This window comes from Pseudophryne corroboree, chromosome 1 (assembly GCF_028390025.1).
Source record: "Pseudophryne corroboree isolate aPseCor3 chromosome 1, aPseCor3.hap2, whole genome shotgun sequence".
NCBI lineage: Eukaryota > Metazoa > Chordata > Amphibia > Anura > Myobatrachidae > Pseudophryne > Pseudophryne corroboree.
In genome coordinates this window covers 1233783590-1233806008 of record NC_086444.1, presented here as the reverse complement: position 1 = coordinate 1233806008, position 22419 = coordinate 1233783590, and the positions used below count along the sequence as shown (strand labels likewise).

The window sequence follows — 22419 nt, the reverse complement described above, 5'->3', positions numbered from 1 at the left end:
ACATAAAAATAACTAGTCCTATAATAGGACCACAATAGGTTGAACTCGATGGACAATTGTCTTTTTTCAACCTTAGTTACTATGTTACATGTTTGCCCCTTTAAAAAAAATTCTGAGTTTAGTGGCTTGCATCCCACATGGCTGCCGAACTTGAACTTCATTGTTCTAATGGTCTAAAAGTTGTAAAAAAAAATGACCTTTAGTAAATACAGTATACCCCATAGAATTACATGAAATAGGAGGATGCAGTATTTGTTTAACTGCATTAGGGGGGTAATTCCGAGTTGATCGCAGCATCAAATTTGTTAGCAGTTGGGCAAAACCATTTGCACTGCAGGTGTGGCAGATATAACATTTGCAGGGAGAGTTAGATTTGGGTAGGGTGTGTTCAAACTGAAATCTAACTTACAGTGTAAAAATAGTATTTACAATGCACATAAACAAAATAACCCACCCAAATCTAACTCTCTCTGCAAATGTTATATCTGCCCCACTGCAGTGCACATGGTTTTGCCCAACTGCTAACAAATTGCTGCTGCGATCAACTCAGAATTACCCCCAATATGTATACAGTAACTGTGGGTACGTTGTTGCTTAGTGTATTGGTCTTATTACTTTTTCATCATTTAGGGAACAGTTAGATTGGTACTTTTAATAGCCAATGGATCAACTATACTCATAATCTTACAATGCAAGTAATTTTAATGAAAGAAAGGTCAGGGAACACAAACATTATTATAGAACAGTATATGATATTTATACATGATTGTTTTCTAGTATTATTTTTCTGGAGTTCAGGTCAGGTTTTATAAGCAGAATATACAGCTTTGGGAAAAATATACAGCCCAGAACTCCAGCACACGAGGTGAGTATAGCGAATATCTCCACAGCCACCATGTATTTCCCTTTGGTGCTCAGATAGGCCGGGATCATTGAAATCCAGACACTGCAGAACACCAGCATGCTGAAGGTGATGTACCTGGCCTCATTAAAGCTGTCTGGCAATGTCCTCACCATGAAAGCCAGAACAAAGCTCACAGCTGCCAGGATCCCCATGTAACCCAACATAGAGTAGAACCCAATGACTGACCCCTCATTACACTGAACAATGATCATTCCCTTATAGGAGTGATGGTCATACTCCTGGTAGGGAGGAGAAACAAAGAGCCATATACCACAGATCAGAACTTGGAGAGAGGAGCACACAATGACCACATAATTAGATACTTTGACTGTGACCCACTTCCTCCAGGGACTGCCAGGTTTGGTGGCTTTGAAAGCAATACAGACGGTGATGGTCTTGGCCAGTACACAAGAGACAGCTGTTGAGAAGAAGATCCCAAATAACATCTGTCTAAGCCTGCAGGTTATATCTACCGGTCGACCATGGAACAAGAACACACAGAGGAAGCTCAGCAAGATGGTGACCAGGAGAATGAAACTTACAGACCGATTACTGGCTTTCACAATTGGGGTGTTACAGTAATAAATAAAGTTCCATAATATAAATATTGTTGTGGCAGAAAAAGATAAAGCAGTTACTGAAGAAATTAGGACCACAATGTCCTGTTCATATGATAGAAAGTTGTATGGTTTGGGAACACATCTGACTTTTCTGTCGTCTGGCCACGCTTCATCAGGACATCTATGGCAGATCTCACTGTCTAAAATGAAATATAAAACCACACATATTATCTGGGGGCCAGTTTTTCTGTTCGTAATAAAATAAACATCAACTTTCAATAAAAATCTGCAAAAATATCTTCCATGCTTTTTACATACTGTAGCAACGGGAGTCTTGGCCAAGATTCCTCCTCAAATAGCTAACCAAATGTAGGGTATCAGAGTATATTTAATCTAAATACAATATTTGTGTCTCTCAATGGTTTGAATATATCTCTGTTGAATCTCAATAAATAGGCATAGTTAACTGGAAACGTACTACATTATGATATATAGTGTGTTCAGAATGTGGTATTTTATTCTTTAGTGTGAATACATCAACTTTTCATTCTGTTCTTTCTCAGTGAAATAGCGACATGAAGATCTTTTCTTAGCAATTTGGACTTTATTTTATTCCTTCATACTGTATATCTTATATACTGAGCACATATATTGTATCATTACCGTTATTGTAAAATCTTTACTTTCATATGATGACTTTTCCTGGGTATAACACATTCCTACCTGTTGTATCAGAAATGTCTCCCTCAGAACACGGGACACAGTCATAGCAGCAGACATGGAATCCTCCATTAAAAGCTTTTCTGTATCCAGGAGGACATCTGTCATTGCACCGAGATTTAGGGATCTTGTAAATTCAGTAAAATGTAAAATATGATTAGATTTTTTTTATTAATATACAATACTTAATTTCATATATTTTATCTGCACAACCTTAAACTTTATGGTTTATTTATCATGGGTATGAGCGGGTTCGGTTTCTCTGAAACCGAACCCGCACGAACTTCATGTTTTTTTTACGGGTCCGAGCAGACTCGGATCCTCCCGCCTTGCTCGGTTAACCCGAGCGCGCCCGAACGTCATCATGACGCTGTCGGATTCTCGCGAGACTCGGATTCTATATAAGGAGCCGCGCGTCGCCGCCATTTTCACACGTGCATTGAGATTGATAGGGAGAGGACGTGGCTGGCGTCCTCTCCATTAGAAATTAGATTAGAAGAGAGAGAGAGATTGTGCAGAGTCAGACAGAGTTTACCACAGTGACCAGTGCAGTTGTTGTTAGTTAACTTTTATTTATTTTAATATAATATATCCGTTCTCTGCTATATCCGTTCTCTGCCTGAAAAAAAACGATACACAGCAGCAGCCAGTCACACAGTGTGACTCAGTCTGTGTGCACTCAGCTCAGCCCAGTGTGCTGCACATCAATGTATAAAAGGCAAAGCTTATAATAATTGTGGGGGAGACTGGGGAGCACTGCAGGTTGTTATAGCAGGAGCCCCCAGGAGTACATAATATTATATTAATTTAAAATTAAACAGTGCACACTTTTGCTGCAGGAGTGCCACTGCCAGTGTGACTAGTGGTGACCAGTGCCTGACCACCAGTATAGTAGTATATTGTTGTATGTATTGTATACTATCTCTTTATCAACCAGTCTATATTAGCAGCAGACACAGTACAGTGCGGTAGTTCACGGCTGTGGCTACCTCTGTGTCGGCAGTCGGAACTCGGCAGGCAGTCCGTCCATCCATAATTGTATTACAATATATACCACCTAACCGTGGTATTTTTTTTTCTTTCTTTATACCGTCGTCATAGTGTCATACTAGTTGTTACGAGTATACTACTATCTCTTTATCAACCAGTGTACAGTGCGGTAGTTCACGGCTGTGGCTACCTCTGTGTCGGCAGTCGGCAGGCAGTCCGTCCATCCATAATTGTATTATTATTATAATATATACCACCTAACTGTGGTATTTTTTTTTCTTTCTTTATACCGTCGTCATAGTGTCATACTAGTTGTTACGAGTATACTACTATCTCTTTATCAACCAGTGTACAGTGCGGTAGTTCACGGCTGTGGCTACCTCTGTGTCGGCAGTCGGCAGGCAGTCCGTCCATCCATAATTGTATTATTATTATAATATATACCACCTAACCGTGGTTTTTTTTTCATTCTTTATACCGTCGTCATAGTGTCATACTAGTTGTTACGAGTATACTACTATCTCTTTATCAACCAGTGTACAGTGCGGTAGTTCACGGCTGTGGCTACCTCTGTGTCGGCAGTCGGCAGGCAGTCCGTCCATCCATAATTGTATTATTATTATAATATATACCACCTAACCGTGGTTTTTTTTTCATTCTTTATACCGTCGTCATAGTGTCATACTAGTTGTTACGAGTATACTACTATCTCTTTATCAACCAGTGTACAGTGCGGTAGTTCACGGCTGTGGCTACCTCTGTGTCGGCAGTCGGCAGGCAGTCCGTCCATCCATAATTGTATTATTATTATAATATATACCACCTAACTGTGGTATTTTTTTTTCTTTCTTTATACCGTCGTCATAGTGTCATACTAGTTGTTACGAGTATACTACTATCTCTTTATCAACCAGTGTACAGTGCGGTAGTTCACGGCTGTGGCTACCTCTGTGTCGGCAGTCGGCAGGCAGTCCGTCCATCCATAATTGTATTATTATTATAATATATACCACCTAACTGTGGTATTTTTTTTTCTTTCTTTATACCGTCGTCATAGTGTCATACTAGTTGTTACGAGTATACTACTATCTCTTTATCAACCAGTGTACAGTGCGGTAGTTCACGGCTGTGGCTACCTCTGTGTCGGCAGTCGGCAGGCAGTCCGTCCATCCATAATTGTATTATTATTATAATATATACCACCTAACCGTGGTTTTTTTTTCATTCTTTATACCGTCGTCATAGTGTCATACTAGTTGTTACGAGTATACTACTATCTCTTTATCAACCAGTGTACAGTGCGGTAGTTCACGGCTGTGGCTACCTCTGTGTCGGCAGTCGGCAGGCAGTCCGTCCATCCATAATTGTATTATTATTATAATATATACCACCTAACTGTGGTATTTTTTTTTCTTTCTTTATACCGTCGTCATAGTGTCATACTAGTTGTTACGAGTATACTACTATCTCTTTATCAACCAGTGTACAGTGCGGTAGTTCACGGCTGTGGCTACCTCTGTGTCGGCAGTCGGCAGGCAGTCCGTCCATCCATAATTGTATTATTATTATAATATATACCACCTAACCGTGGTTTTTTTTTCATTCTTTATACCGTCGTCATAGTGTCATACTAGTTGTTACGAGTATACTACTATCTCTTTATCAACCAGTGTACAGTGCGGTAGTTCACGGCTGTGGCTACCTCTGTGTCGGCACTCGGCAGGCAGTCCGTCCATCCATAATTGTATTATTATTATAATATATACCACCTAACCGTGGTTTTTTTTTCATTCTTTATACCGTCGTCATAGTGTCATACTAGCTGTTACGAGTATACTACTATCTCTTTATCAACCAGTGTACAGTGCGGTAGTTCACGGCTGTGGCTACCTCTGTGTCGGCAGTCGGCAGGCAGTCCGTCCATCCATAATTGTATTATTATTATAATATATACCACCTAACTGTGGTATTTTTTTTTCTTTCTTTATACCGTCGTCATAGTGTCATACTAGTTGTTACGAGTATACTACTATCTCTTTATCAACCAGTGTACAGTGCGGTAGTTCACGGCTGTGGCTACCTCTGTGTCGGCAGTCGGCAGGCAGTCCGTCCATCCATAATTGTATTATTATTATAATATATACCACCTAACCGTGGTTTTTTTATACCACCTAACCGTGGCAGTCCGTCCATAATTGTATACTAGTATCCAATCCATCCATCTCCATTGTTTACCTGAGGTGCCTTTTAGTTCTGCCTATAAAATATGGAGAACAAAAAAGTTGAGGTTCCAAAATTAGGGAAAGATCAAGATCCACTTCCACCTCGTGCTGAAGCTGCTGCCACTAGTCATGGCCGAGACGATGAAATGCCAGCAACGTCGTCTGCCAAGGCCGATGCCCAATGTCATAGTACAGAGCATGTCAAATCCAAAACACCAAATATCAGAAAAAAAAGGACTCCAAAACCTAAAATAAAATTGTCGGAGGAGAAGCGTAAACTTGCCAATATGCCATTTACCACACGGAGTGGCAAGGAACGGCTGAGGCCCTGGCCTATGTTCATGGCTAGTGGTTCAGCTTCACATGAGGATGGAAGCACTCAGCCTCTCGCTAGAAAACTGAAAAGACTCAAGCTGGCAAAAGCACCGCAAAGAACTGTGCGTTCTTTGAAATCCCAAATCCACAAGGAGAGTCCAATTGTGTCGTTTGCGATGCCTGACCTTCCCAACACTGGACGTGAAGAGCATGCGCCTTCCACTATTTGCATGCCCCCTGCAAGTGCTGGAAGGAGCACCCGCAGTCCAGTTCCTGATAGTCAGATTGAAGATGTCAGTGTTGAAGTACACCAGGATGAGGAGGATATGGGTGTTGCTGGCGCTGGGGAGGAAATTGACCAGGAGGATTCTGATGGTGAGGTGGTTTGTTTAAGTCAGGCACCCGGGGAGACACCTGTTGTCCGTGGGAGGAATATGGCCGTTGACATGCCAGGTGAAAATACCAAAAAAATCAGCTCTTCGGTGTGGAGGTATTTCACCAGAAATGCGGACAACAGGTGTCAAGCCGTGTGTTCCCTTTGTCAAGCTGTAATAAGTAGGGGTAAGGACGTTAACCACCTCAGAACATCCTCCCTTATACGTCACCTGCAGCGCATTCATAATAAGTCAGTGACAAGTTCAAAAACTTTGGGTGACAGCGGAAGCAGTCCACTGACCAGTAAATCCCTTCCTCTTGTAACCAAGCTCACGCAAACCACCCCACCAACTCCCTCAGTGTCAATTTCCTCCTTCCCCAGGAATGCCAATAGTCCTGCAGGCCATGTCACTGGCAAGTCTGACGAGTCCTCTCCTGCCTGTGATTCCTCCGATGCATCCTTGCGTGTAACGCCTACTGCTGCTGGCGCTGCTGTTGTTGCCGCTGGGAGTCGATGGTCATCCCAGAGGGGAAGTCGTAAGCCCACTTGTACTACTTCCAGTAAGCAATTGACTGTTCAACAGTCCTTTGCGAGGAAGATGAAATATCACAGCAGTCATCCTACTGCAAAGCGGATAACTGAGTCCTTGACAACTATGTTGGTGTTAGACGTGCGTCCGGTATCCGCCGTTAGTTCACAGGGAACTAGACAATTTATTGAGGCAGTGTGCCCCCGTTACCAAATACCATCTAGGTTCCACTTCTCTAGGCAGGCGATACCGAGAATGTACACGGACGTCAGAAAAAGACTCACCAGTGTCCTAAAAAATGCAGTTGTACCCAACAATGTCCACTTAACCACGGACATGTGGACAAGTGGAGCAGGGCAGGGTCAGGACTATATGACTGTGACAGCCCACTGGGTAGATGTATGGACTCCCGCCGCAAGAACAGCAGCGGCGGCACCAGTAGCAGCATCTCGCAAACGCCAACTCTTTCCTAGGCAGGCTACGCTTTGTATCACCGCTTTCCAGAATACGCACACAGCTGAAAACCTCTTACGGCAACTGAGGAAGATCATCGCGGAATGGCTTACCCCAATTGGACTCTCCTGTGGATTTGTGGCATCGGACAACGCCAGCAATATTGTGTGTGCATTAAATATGGGCAAATTCCAGCACGTCCCATGTTTTGCACATACCTTGAATTTGGTGGTGCAGAATTTTTTAAAAAACGACAGGGGCGTGCAAGAGATGCTGTCGGTGGCCAGAAAAATTGCGGGACACTTTCGGCGTACAGGCACCACGTACAGAAGACTGGAGCACCACCAAAAACTACTGAACCTGCCCTGCCATCATCTGAAGCAAGAAGTGGTAACGAGGTGGAATTCAACCCTCTATATGCTTCAGAGGTTGGAGGAGCAGCAAAAGGCCATTCAAGCCTATACAATTGAGCACGATATAGGAGATGGAATGCACCTGTCTCAAGTGCAGTGGAGAATGATTTCAACGTTGTGCAAGGTTCTGATGCCCTTTGAACTTGCCACACGTGAAGTCAGTTCAGACACTGCCAGCCTGAGTCAGGTCATTCCCCTCATCAGGCTTTTGCAGAAGAAGCTGGAGGCATTGAAGAAGGAGCTAACACGGAGCGATTCCGCTAGGCATGTGGGACTTGTGGATGCAGCCCTTAATTCGCTTAACAAGGATTCACGGGTGGTCAATCTGTTGAAATCAGAGCACTACATTTTGGCCACCGTGCTCGATCCTAGATTTAAAGCCTACCTTGGATCTCTCTTTCCGGCAGACACAGGTCTGCTGGGGTTGAAAGACCTGCTGGTGACAAAATTGTCAAGTCAAGCGGAACGCGACCTGTCAACATCTCCTCCTTCACATTCTCCCGCAACTGGGGGTGCGAGGAAAAGGCTCAGAATTCCGAGCCCACCCGCTGGCGGTGATGCAGGGCAGTCTGGAGCGACTGCTGATGCTGACATCTGGTCCGGACTGAAGGACCTGACAACGATTACGGACATGTCGTCTACTGTCACTGCATATGATTCTCTCAACATTGATAGAATGGTGGAGGATTATATGAGTGACCGCATCCAAGTAGGCACGTCACACAGTCCGTACTTATACTGGCAGGAAAAAGAGGCAATTTGGAGGCCCTTGCACAAACTGGCTTTATTCTACCTAAGTTGCCCTCCCACAAGTGTGTACTCCGAAAGAGTGTTTAGTGCCGCCGCTCACCTTGTCAGCAATCGGCGTACGAGGTTACATCCAGAAAATGTGGAGAAGATGATGTTCATTAAAATGAATTATAATCAATTCCTCCGCGGAGACATTGACCAGCAGCAATTGCCTCCACAAAGTACACAGGGAGCTGAGATGGTGGATTCCAGTGGGGACGAATTGATAATCTGTGAGGAGGGGGATGTACACGGTGATATATCGGAGGGTGAAGATGAGGTGGACATCTTGCCTCTGTAGAGCCAGTTTGTGCAAGGAGAGATTAATTGCTTCTTTTTTGGGGGGGGTCCAAACCAACCCGTCATATCAGTCACAGTCGTGTGGCAGACCCTGTCACTGAAATGATGGGTTGGTTAAAGTGTGCATGTCCTGTTTTGTTTATACAACATAAGGGTGGGTGGGAGGGCCCAAGGATAATTCCATCTTGCACCTCTTTTTTCTTTTCTTTTTCTTTGCATCATGTGCTGATTGGGGAGGGTTTTTTGGAAGGGACATCCTGCGTGACACTGCAGTGCCACTCCTAGATGGGCCCGGTGTTTGTGTCGGCCACTAGGGTCGCTTATCTTTCTCACACAGTCAGCTACCTCATTGCGCCTCTTTTTTTCTTTGCGTCATGTGCTGTTTGGGGAGGGTTTTTTGGAAGGGACATCCTGCGTGACACTGCAGTGCCACTCCTAGATGGGCCCGGTGTTTGTGTCGGCCACTAGGGTCGCTTATCTTACTCACACAGCGACCTCGGTGCAAATTTTAGGACTAAAAATAATATTGTGAGGTGTGATGTGTTCAGAATAGGCTGAAAATGAGTGTAAATTATGTTTTTTGAGGTTAATAATACTTTGGGATCAAAATTACCCCCAAATTCTATGATTTAAGCTGTTTTTTAGGTTTTTTTGAAAAAAACACCCGAATCCAAAACACACCCGAATCCGACAAAAAAAATTCGGTGAGGTTTTGCCAAAACGCGGTCGAACCCAAAACACGGCCGCGGAACCGAACCCAAAACCAAAACACAAAACCCGAAAAATTTCAGGCGCTCATCTCTAGGTATAATACATAATGCTGATACTGTACACCCTCTGCTGATAACATTACCATCTCTTCTGTTCCCCCAAGTATGTTTCCTCTGTGTCATCCTCAAATCCACTTTCTGCTACACGTGCCACATTAAGACTACTGTATCTCTCCAAACTGTTGTTTCCACCTTCAGAGCATCCCTTTACCCATTCCTTTCTTAGTTCTAATGCCACAAGAACTCATATAAAGATCTCTTTTCCCACTTAGGCTACTGTAACCTCTTTTCTGGTATGCTTCACTAGATCTCTATCCCATCCAGAATCCAGTTCAAACTCCTCATCCATTCCTACAAAGTCATAAACTACTTTGCACTCCACTACATATCTGGCTTCATCTCTACACACACTCACTTCTGCCCTCTAATCTCATCCTTGGACTGGTCCCTTTCAACCACACTGGTTATTTCAACTCACTCTTTCCACCAAGATTTCGCTCACTCCCTCACCAAGTACATTTTTTTCCTAGCCACCTCATTTTTAAATACACCCAAAAATTGACCTTTTTATTAAAGCATACCAGACTTTCTATTAAATTGATACTTTTCAAACTCTGCAACATTTGTATTTCCCAGATCACTGTCCAACTGGTCTTCCCTTCCACTCAGAATGTATGCTCTTGCTGGCAGGGATCTCCTCCATCTTGCTTTTAAATTGAACAATCTATGTCACCAGTACTCCTCACACTTGTATCTTGCTCACCATCTATGCTTCTGTTATCTTGCCCATATGTTGGGTATAGGAACACCGAGTACTGAATTTCATCTCACCTGTGACTCCAGCTACTGTATCTTCAATGAGCTGCCCTAACCATATTGTAAATGTTAATGAGAAATGTTTGTACTGTGTGTATACACTGTGCAGTAGTTTGTACTTTTTGTTGCACATTATAAATAAAAGGCAATAAAAATAGCATGGGATTACACTTCTTTGACTTTTTTTGTGTTCCTTTGGACACAGCAGTTACATCATTAGTAATAATTTTTCACAGCACATCAACAATAAAGAATAGTGTACAAAATTCCACATTATAAAATTATACAAATGATCAAACAAAAACAAATAGACATAGTATTAATGGAACACAGAATTGCAGAATCAGCTGTTGACAAGACAGTGAGCACACGTGATAAGTAGCACTCTCATGGCATAGGTCAGTGATCCAAAGATTGAACTTGAAAACATTGAGAATGAGATGCAGTGCTAGGAAGGAAAACCACAAGGGAAGAGTTCCCTGATAATGATGGCTTTCATCCTAGAGGGAACAGGCAGACACACATTGGGTGGCACTAAGTGAGGTGTCGAGATGGAAAAAAATACAAGAGGTTAATAGGGTGATAAGGTTGACTGAAGATGTAAAGTTTTTGTTTTTTCCATACAGTGAATGGACAAAATCCTAGAGAATTTGTAGCAGTTGACTATATGGGAATACGGATTGTTTCAATAATGGGAGTGAAGAAGATGGAGGAGTTGAGGATGATTTCCCGACAGCAGACTTTTGTGACAAGGGAGAGGGTATTACCTTTAATGGACAGGGGAAGAAAGGGATGGGAGGAGTATTGGGAGGGGTGAATAATGACTAACATTTCATACATATTGAGTGTTTTGCAAAGAGAATGACGATATGGTTTCCTGCGCTGTGAACAGGACCTTTAGCAGGACGGGAACAGCCCTGTAGCTCCCTTAATAGACCTCCTAATGTTAGACTGGCAAAGTAAGGGAAGGGTGACTCTTCCTACTAGGCACTGATCCTGTGAAACTGTGTATTAGGGTGCATCAAACGCCCCGACATTCGGTTGCTTGCTGTCCCTATTCTTAAAATGTACCTTTTTAGCATAGAAACAACTGTGCAAATTTTTTTTGATGTACGATTTGACTAAGGTGGTCCACCTCCACACCCAAAAATTGTCTGAATTGTATTGCATTGTATTGTACTGTACTGTATTGTATTATACAAAACAACTAACTTTAGCAAAACGAAGCCAACTTTTGTATGTGTGCCATGAATGCGTGTCTTACATTGATTTAAGAACATAAGAACATAACAAAAAAAGGGAACAGCATGAAGCCTCATGGGCCTATCGTGGCTGTTCCCATCCAAATCACAAATCATTAATCAAATCATTATTTCTTTTTCAGATAAAATAAATAGAAATTTATAGAAATAAATAGAAATAAAATAATTTAAAAAAATAGAAATTAATAGAAATCTTTAATCTTCAGGGGCATGGTGGGCCACATAAATATCATCTCAGATTCTTCAAAATTGGTATGCAATATATCCTTAACAATTCAAAAAAATGTAGCATGGGGACAAATCATTTTTCTTACTTTTAAAAATTCATGGGGCGTTTGATGCACCCTACTGTGTATGAGTACTGAAACTCCAATTTTCAGGTAGAGGGGTCCCTTTTTCATGGCTGTATGCCCTCAGTGCCCTTGTCCATCCTTGTATGTTGTAGGCTGACCATTCCTGACTGGCCACATATGAAATCCCAGCACTTCCGGTCCGGCAATTACTGGAACCGGAAGTGATGTCCGCTTGCCTTCCACCTGCTGGCCAGAAGTCAGATGCGGTTCACCTGACCAGAATCAGAAGTCCGAGGGAGTTAGATTGCCGCAAAACGGTATGGAATAGTCCATGTGGGTTTGTTGTTGCTTCTTCTCTCCTTCATATGTCCATTGTTGTTTTTGATGAGAGTGATGTTTCAGTCACTTGAAATGTATTTCCCAGATGTGTAAACAGGGAAAATATAAACACAAATAAATAGGTAAATGGCATGCAAATAAATAGGTAAAAGTCCTAGTTCAGGCTATTGCCAGATTGGTTTTCTAAATTTCTGTTTTTCCATGTTGCCTTGATGTTAATTAGTCCCACAAAGTATAATATGGAGTCCGAGGAACATTGATGTTCTTTCCTAAAATACTCCAAGAGATGATGTGTGGTTAATCCTTTGCGGATGTTGCGCTGATGTTCCCCTATGCAGATTTTGAGGGACCTTGAAGCTCTGCCCAAGTAAGATTTGCCACATTTACATGGGATAAGATATACGACATTTGCGGTATTACAGGTGATAAAATCATGTATTTTCATAGTGATCCCGTTAACAGTTATTTTGGTGTATTTTTATTTATCAGTTTTCACACTCCTGCATACCAAGCATGTACCACACCGATGTAAACCTGATGTTCTAATTGGATTTGAGTTTTTGAAAGGTAAGGCACTGTATACCAAATGATTTTTAAATTGGGTGCTTTGCGGATGATGAATTTAGGTTTGGGTGGAATAATGTCCCTTAAAAAAGGATCACCTTGCAGGATATGCCAATGTTTTATTATGATTTGCTTGAAGAATTTATGATTAGAGTCAAATCCTGACCATGGACATTAAACTATAATTTGTGGGACTAATTAACATCAAGGCAACATGGAAAAACTGAAATTTGGAAAACAATCTGGCAATAGCCGAACTTAAGACCATCTTTTTTCTTCAAACTCTTTCTCTGATAGGCCTGAACCAGGGCTTTGAAATAAAGTGGTTCCTATAAGGCCATATACAGTATATTTATTCATTTTTATCACTCTCGGCTATTTTTTCAAGATTTTGTTATATTACTTTTTTATATATTACCTGCTCAACTTACTTGGTGTTTACCTCAAAATTATTTACATGCCATTTACCAATTTATTTGTATTTATATGTTCCATGTTTACACATCCGGGAACGTTTTTTCAAGTGACTGAAACATTGCTCTCATCAAAAACAACTATGGACATATGAAGGAGACAAGAAGCAACAAAAACCCCACTTGGTTTATTCCATTCCGGTTCGTGCCAATCTAACTTCCACAGACTTCTGGTTCCAGTCAAGTGAATTGAATCCATCTTCCGTCCGGCAGCTAGAATGCACGTGGACGTCACTTCCGGTTCCAGTAATCGCCAGACTGGAAGTGCGGGGATTTCACACGCGGCCAGTCAGGAATAGTCAGCCTACAACATAAAAGGATGGACACGGGCACTGAGGGCATACAGCCTTGAAAAAGGGATTGTCCCAAAACACATCAGAATTGCCCTCCTGGGCTACTACAGATGGACTTTCTGGCTGAGTAAATTGCCATTTGGAAATTAATCTTTGGGAGCCATGTGCAAGGTATCTTCCTGGGAGTACCTAGAATCAGTACACCTGTAGCTCCTTCCTCAACATTGGTTGGATTGATTTCCCTTTTGGTTTACACTTCTGTTTTTATTGTTATTTTATTTAACCCTATTTATCTGTTTCTATTTGTGTCAGTGATTACTGTATGTATTAAACTCTGATATTGTTTTACCATACATCCTGACCCAAGGTGTATTTCATATATACTGTACACTCATCAACCCTCCACCTAAAAATGTAAGTTTCATAACTCAAACACAGTTTCACAGGATCAGTGCCTAGTAGGAAGAGTCACCCTTACCTTATATTGAGATTGAGGTTGGGATATAAAAAGACAACTGTAGACATGAAAAAGGAGGGAGGGTCAGAGGTCAAAAGAAAAGAGAAGCTTTTTGGAAGCAAAAAGATCTGAAGAGATCATCAATGGAGGAGTAGAGTAGAGGACAACAAACTGATACTTGGCTTACCAAAATTGTTAAAGGAACAAATGGATAGGTGGAGTCATGGAAACATACATAAAAGGAACAGTTAGTTAAGAGACAACATTGTCGCAAAGGCAGATGGAATTAAATGATTTGAGTGGAAATAAAGAAGTCAACAGTATCAAAGGAAGCAAACAGTAGCGTTGGATATGAACAGCAGTATTCCTCTGACCTGCCAGTTTGGGGAAGCAAGAGTGGGTGGGTTGGAAAGAGGGCAATGCTGGTAGGGTAGAAAGTAGGAAAACCTCATTTCCATGTGACAAGACAGAAGGAAGAGGAGGAAATTAAAAGCTCTGTTGTAAAGAGATGTCATGATGTTTGGATTTGGAGCCTAATTCAGAGATGGACATAAACCTGATGTTTGTAGATCTGTAGAGAGGTAGAATAGACCGGACCAAGGAAGTGTCCATTAAAAAGGGCAGGAGAGGAGGTTCACTGACATTCACTGAGATCATTGCAGAAGAAAAAAGGTCGTTTTTAGTGAGTAGGTTCAGATGGATTGTTAATAAGGATGTTAAAATCCATGAGATGATATGGAAAGTTAGAAAAAAAATGCAAGAGAGCTAAGTGGCTAAGTTATCAAGGAATTTAGAGACCGTTCGCTTTGCAGAAATTGACAGGATGGAAGAGGCAGATAGTGGACCTCAAAGTAGAAGGAAAGGGAAGGTTCAGGTCAATCATACTGGATGTGCAGTTGAATGGGAATAAAGACTCACACACCAACCACTTGTCAGATCTGGGATTATAGCATATGCAGAAGTCTACAAAAAGAGTGCAGCATTGAGGTTGTGTAAGTGGAGGACAATGAAGGTAAGAAAATTATAGATTAAGTAAACATGGACAGAAGTCATATTTTTTTGCACATTGCTCTGGCATTACAGAGAGAATGCTGAAGAGAGCCTAATAGATTTTAGTGAGATTGCTGGTTTGCAGTGGTAGTCAATGTTTTAAAATGGAGGGAAGAGGGGAATTGGTCAATAAACAGAAAAAGAGGGAGCTCATCAGTAGGCCTGACTGGAAGAAATGGAGGAGGTGTGTACTATATTTTGTTAGAGAAGCTGACAGAGTGCTTTGCAGGGAAAGAGCAGAGAAAGATTTGTAATGTACGGTAAGGGGAGAAGGAAGTGGTGATAAGCTTGGAAAGAGGGGAGCAGAAAGAGTACCAGTGAGGGAAACAATGCAGGTGAAGACTGAAGGGACTGAAAAGTAGAGGAGAAACTGTGGGAGATGTATGTAAAAAGATAAGAACATCTAACAATATTATTATTATTATTATTATTATTATTATTATCCTTTATTTATATGGCACCACAAGGGTTCCGCAGTGCCCAGAGTCCATATGCACATAATCAAAACAGGAAAACAGTGACTTACAGTTGAAGACAATATCGGGCAAGTACAGGGTAACTAAGCATAACTACATCAGTAGACGACATTGAGATAAGTATCAAGGTGGCTGAGAACTGCAGAATTCGGAGAGTTGGGAATTTTTAAAGAAGTTAAAGGATAATCACATGAGGGAAGAGGGCCCTACTCGTGAGAGCTTACATTCTAAAGGGGAGGGGCAGACAGACAGGGGTGACACAGATGGGGTATACCGAGCATGGGACCAAGGGTTAGGATGAGATTTGGATGGGTTTGGTCAAGAAGTGGGTCTTGAGAGCCCGTTATGGATGTAAAAGATTGAACATTGGGTTTAGGATTATATAAGGAAGAAAATAAATGTAGGAAGAAGCAGAGCATGATAAATGGATGAGAAAGATAGAGTTTTAAGAAAGCAGTATCTCTTTTACACTAAGTAAGATTATACCAATAAAGCAGATAACAAAAGGAGAGAAATAGAGAAGAGGTGTAAGAGGAGTGAAAGGCTGTAGTAATTGGATTAGCAAGTACAGTAGGTGGAAATGACAGTAACAATAGAGGATGTAGTGGGTAAATCACAGCAAAGTGTGACTGTGACAATGGAATAAGTGTGATAAAATGTGTGTGCAGCTATTGAATGGTGGAGATATAGAGGTGTATTTACGAAGTGAATGTCTGTAAAACAAGCAAGACATGTCTAGTAAAATCAACTACCAGATTTACAACCCGACACTTTGTACATTAACTAGAGCTGAGAGGTTTAGGTTCTTTGAGAACCAAGCCCACCTGAACTTCTAGGAACCCATGGAATCCAAGCACTGACTTGGGTTTTTCCACCGTGTTTGGTTTCTAAATTGAGGCAAAATGTCATCATCTCAGGTATCGAATCTGGTGGGGCTTTGATTTGATAGTCCCTCACATGGTGATTTGGGTGCCATTTCACAGCATTTGGAAGAGGGAGGGCACATCCACTAGACATCCAGGGTAAATATTTATATAGTATATTATTAATAAATATATATTATTTATGTATAACAATACTGGTACACAGACCAGAGACCCTAAGGGCAGTTTTACTAATGCTAACCAACATTATTGGTGCACATGAACAGTGAAACTGTTGCACTGCTCACAGTTGTTGAGGAAGCTTTAAAGTGAGGAGTCACTATTTGATATGTCCCTAGTCATTTTTGATAGTGCAGGTTAGAATAATATATAGTATTTGCATTTTTGTCACACTGGTGCTGTAACATAAATGTAGCACAGCACACTGTTGTTGGGGTTTCTTTTCACTACCCCATCCTCCATCCTAATACAGGGCAGTATTAACCCTTACTGCACAGCGTTTTTTGTTACTGCCATGCTTACACTGCAGCCCAGAGCTCCATATAGTGCAACATTAACCATTGGTGCACATTGGTATTTTGTCATTGCCTAGAATACAATGTATCCAAGAGCTACTAATACAGGGCAGCATTATCCATTTTTTTGGTTCATAGTGCATGCTGGTTCCCGCAAAAGTGTTTGGTGAAAATTAAATAAAACTTCAAAAAATAGTTGTTTATTGTGTGCTGCAGGTGCCATACCCCACTGCATTCATATAAATTCATATAAATACAGTAAAAGCACTGTGATTCCTCAGTGTGAGTTGTCATTTGCAAAAAAAAAGTTTTTTTTTGTACAATTCTTGTGTTCAATAAAGCTCAGTGGGTTCCGTGCCTCTTCAATAACCTGTTTTGGCACATGGGTAGTATTCTATCCATTTTTCTAGATTTCTTGAGGAATGACTAATTTTGTACCAATGAAGAAAAATGTGGTGGATTTTTTTTCTCTCAATATAATGAAAAAATATTGAAGTGCTGGTTAGAAAACTACACACTCGGGCCAAAGCAGGTTAATAAATATAAGCACTGAGTCTATTGTATATGAATCATGATCAATTGATAAAAGAGTAGAGGCAGCAACCAAGTACTAGTGCTTTGGCAGCTGCTAGTCATGATAATACTACAACATAAAGGCGGTCCAGGAGGCAGATGGTTTAGGAAAGGGCACCTGAAATCTAAATATTTCACAATGTTAAAAAAGAGGTAGAAGTGTCACATTAGAAACAAACTAATCAGTGCCCCCCCTCCTCCCCCAAAAAAACCCTAAAAAAATCCCACTAAGGCTGAAGAACAAACTGTGTTTTCATAAATCCCAGAGAAGAATCTAGGGGTGTCCATGTTAGCTAAAGTATGTGTGTGTGTATGGCATTCCTCAGACTGTAATCATAGAGAAGCCTCATTCATCTCCTTTCACCATTTCTGCACTATCTGCAAGTGTGGGGATGAGCAGTACATGGACAAGGACGAGGAGGTGTACTATCTGGTGCTAATGAGGATGAGGATGTTGATTATGTTGTATATAGATAGATAGATAGATAGATAGATAGATAGATAGATAGATAGATAGATAGATAGATATGTATATATTTATTTACAGAATATATATATACAGTATACTGTATATATATATATGTGTGTGTGTGTGTGTGTGTGTGTGTGTGTGTGTGTGTGTGTGTGTGTGTGTGTGTATATATTCAATTTTCTTTTTGATCAGAATTCTAACTGAATTACTGTACATTCTTAACTAAAGTAATCAGAGCTGAACTACAATAACTGTTCTGTTGCACGATATATGGTACAAGATAAAAATTAGTCTGTGCTCTTATATCAGATATAATGATATTTTCCCAAATATTTTTCTTCCCTGTGGTTAATATTTCACATTTCCAGTTGACTGACATGAAAAGGACTATGACTTCAGGCAATACAGGTAGACCACCCCCTCCAGTCATGACCTGTATGACTCATGATAGCAGGAGGTGGGTCTTTCTGTATTAGCCTGTGTAAATGACAAGGAGAATCCCAGAGCACTAGGTAGATTTAGGGGAAAAATAATATAGAGTTATACTGTAGATCTAAACAGAACAATTAAAAAGATGGAAGCAGACTACAAATGTTATTTTTATTATATTACAGAAGATGTTTATAGTGTGTACATATATATATATATATATATATATATATATATATATTCTTAAAGCAAAATCACATTATTTCCAAAATAGAAGTACAGGTTGAGTCTCCCTTATCCAAAATGCTTGGGACCAGAGGTATTTTGGATATGGGATTTTTCCGTATTTTGGAATAATTGCATACCATAATGAGATATCATGGTGATGGGACCTAAATCTAAGCACAGAATGCATTTATGTTACATATACACCTTATACACACAGCCTGAAGGAAATTTTAGCCAATATTTTTTATAACTTTGTGTATTAAACAAAGTGTGTGTACATTCACACAATTCATTTATGTTTCATATACACCTTATACACACAGCCTGAAGGACATTTAATACAATATTTTTAATAACTGTGTGTATTAAACAAAGTTTGTGTACATTGAGTCATCAAAAAACAAAGGTTTCACTATCTCACTCTCACTCAAAAAAGTCCGTATTTCGGAATATTCCGTATTTCGGAATATTTGGATATGGGATACTCAACCTGTAGTAATTACTGCAGACTGCTACTTTCTGGAGACATCTGTAACTTCAAGAGCAACAAAAAAACAAACAATTAAGTGGTGACAAAGTTATGTGAAAAACATGAATAATAGTAATAATAATAATAATAACAATAATAATAATAATAATAATAATAATAATACACAGTATGCATGAGTAAAAGCTATTTCACCTTGTATTTTCATTTGACAGTGAAGGAGATAACATAGCTTCAGTTGCACATTGGGGACTGTAGGGTTGATTTTATTTATTTTTGTAAAAGGAGTACTATGAAATAATAACATAGCAAGATGAAGTCATCTTAATCAGCCTTATATAACTGATTTGTTTTCCGAAATGCCCTCCAGATAATCTCCCAATCTCATGATTATGATTATAGTATCTAAAAATATTTTTCAAGTGCAAACTTCCTAATTTGTCTGAGGAGTCCCCAAACACTATTATAGAAATTTATAATTTGACAGCAGATAAGAACCAATTGGCTCATCTATCCTGCCCCTATTTTTTTATATTTTGGCAACCTCAACCCTAAGGTTAGTCACATGCCCATCATATGTCCATGACTCATTACTAGGTGTTGTGTGTCCACAATTATATTTATACAAGACAATAAAAAATTACACTTCAGCAGTCTAATATTTCAGTATTAAAGAAATATAAAAGTAATGAGACTATTCAGTTTCAATATTGTGTTCATTAATGTATATATTATTCCTTAAAATCTGTGACCAACTCTGAATAACCCCATTAGTGCAGCACACTGCGTATAATCACTGCCACATAAGAACACATCATGGCAGGTGATTATTTGCTGGATGAGGGAGGACACAACTGTACAAATGTCCTAATATACCTAGTGCCTTTATGGCATGACGTGAGATGCTTTTTGTAACTGAGATGCTTCAAAATGGGTAAAGAACATTTCACTATTATTTGTTTCAGTTGCTTCATACAGTAGCTGAAAATAAATTTGCTAACTGTGTACCAGATATAGAGGAAAAATAGGTACTGGCGCCGGCTGAAATCGAATATGAAATGAATGACTCAATTTGTAAAATTTAAAAATTATATTTAATAAACATTCATCAAAGAGAGGATATCCCACCCCTCAGAAATAAAACACAAGCAATTGCTGTACAATAAAAAAAAACCTTTGTAGGATCCCACTAGGTAAACCCTTTTAGATGTAATGTCCACAATTCCTGGCTAGGACACTGTTCCACATTTACCCACAAGTTCAATTAGGTATGAGGTAATTTACCAGACTGGATTCCAGATAAGTCCCCTAGGTCTCTCTTGCAGTTGAGAACCAAATGGCAGAAGGGGATGAGTCCAAGTCAAATGAAGAACTTGTGTTTGCAAAGTTTGCCAGGAGGTGGATTAGGGTGCTGGTGCTTGTGGTCCTACCAGCACCAGCACCCTAATCCACCTCCTGGCAAACTTTGGACCTATCAGCTTCCACTAGAATGAAATTCCGACACAAGTTCTTCATTTGACTTGGACTCATCCCCTTCTGCCATTTGGTTCTCAACTGCAAGAGAGACCTAGGGGACTTATCTGGAATCCAGTCTGGTAAATTACCTCATACCTAATTGAACTTGTGGGCAAATGTGGAACAGTGTCCTAGCCAGGAATTGTGGACATTACATCTAAAAGGGTTTACCTAGTGGGATCCTACAAAGGTTTTTTTTTTTATTGTACAGCAATTGCTTGTGTTTTATTTCTGAGGGGTGGGATATCCTCTCTTTGATGAATGTTTATTAAATATAATTTTTAAATTTTACAAATTGAGTCATTCATCTCATATTCGATTCCAGCCGGCGCCAGTACCTATTTTTCCTCTTTACCCGTATTATTTAGGGAACTGACCTTCCCAGTACAGGCTGCCGCTGACAGCGCACTTCATCTGTGTATTTTTGTGTACCAGATATGTTAGGTGTTTTTGTGGCAAAGGATATGATATGACCCATGTACAAAGTCACAGAAGCAGCATAATGGAACATAGTGGAGGAAATAGCCACAGGCACCCCTATCTACAGTAAATCTATTTTACACAGATTTCCTTCTTAAACACACACACAGATATACAAGTACCACAAGCCCAGTGGTTAGTGCACACTAACAATACAGTTTTGTGGCTTCTACTTTTTAGCAATGCAAAAAAGTATGCAACTTTTGAAGAAAAAAACAACACTTCAACAAAAACCTACACACCCATAGGTACAATTTGCATTTTGCTGCTTTGTTATTTCCTGTAAATTATATGCTTCTTACATTTGTATTAATATTTGTTCTCTTTGTATATATATCATTTACAATAGTGCAAGAGTCCAATTTTCTGCCCAGCAAACGTTTGCTTGGTAGAAAATGGGCACATCAGCTAATTTTCATTAATTAATAGTAGAGTACTTAGGTTCAAAACCTTGGATTTTGCAAGGGCAATGTTTATAGGCATGATTAGTGCTAGTTACCATATTGTTTAAAGTGTAGTAGTAAATGTCAAGTTTTCTTACATGTTAGAAGAGCACTTAGAGCATGTGGAACATTTACTAAAAGGGTTCAACCCAAATATTTTCAGCTGCTGCTATTGCTCTGATACTTACCTGTAGTCCCTTTGATACTGTATCTAATTGTTCTCTGAAATAAGCTTTCAGTGTTTGTTTACAACCATATAATTGTACAATTGTGTAAGAACGCAAACACTTTGTGGGAAATGAAGATGTCGATCAGTACTATTTTCTGGAAAAATGGGTTCAGGAACTCTAGGTCTGGGTGTGGAGCTATTAAAAAAAGGTGATAGATAGATAGATAGATAGATAGATAGATAGATAGATAGATAGATAGATAGATAGATAGATAGATAGATAGATTATAGAAAAGAAGGCACTCAAAATAAAACTTATATGGAAAAAACATTTTGGCCTATGAGAGGTTCAGGTACTTAATTCCTGCTGGTTACAACTGAATAATAGTCCTGATGTAGATAATTTCCTGGCACAGAAGCCTTAGTTAGGTAATCTGATTTCATGGATGGCTGTAATTCTTGAGATAGTTGTCAATGGTGTTCATATAAACTATATCCTATGTAGGCATTCTGTTGGGCACTTTTTGTAATTTAATCGTTCTCTTGTATCTGTAATTGAGATATTAAATACTAGAGCACATATAATCAAATCATCTACTGTACAAATGAATTACTGTAGAAACAACTGGTAAAGAAGAAAATTGTAAGTACTGGAAGAATTTGCACATCCCTACAAAATACTGGCCCAGGTGTATTGTGTGATAAAATATGTAAATGCAACAATCACTAAATAAAACTAGAGATACAGAATCGGGACAGAAAAAAAGCAAAACATAAGTCAATTACTTAAAAATGTCTACTTTCTGATGGTACTTCAATCAAAACAGTGGCAGGATTTGTTACTACAGGATGCAATGGCT

The 22419-nt window shown here is 39.9% G+C and overlaps 1 protein-coding gene across 1 annotated transcript in view; it reads right to left on the bottom strand.

The window, feature by feature from the left end:
* Positions 1 to 756: 756 nt before the first annotated feature.
* LOC135052481 (vomeronasal type-2 receptor 26-like) overlaps positions 757 to 22419 on the bottom strand; it is a 51602-nt gene continuing 29939 nt past the window's right edge. Inside the window, exons 5-6 of the mRNA XM_063957435.1 lie at positions 2188 to 2311; positions 757 to 1664 (exon numbers count right to left, since the gene is read on the bottom strand). Of these exons, the coding sequence (XP_063813505.1) occupies positions 757 to 1664; positions 2188 to 2311 (1032 nt within the window). The remainder of the gene's footprint in view (positions 1665 to 2187; positions 2312 to 22419) is intronic.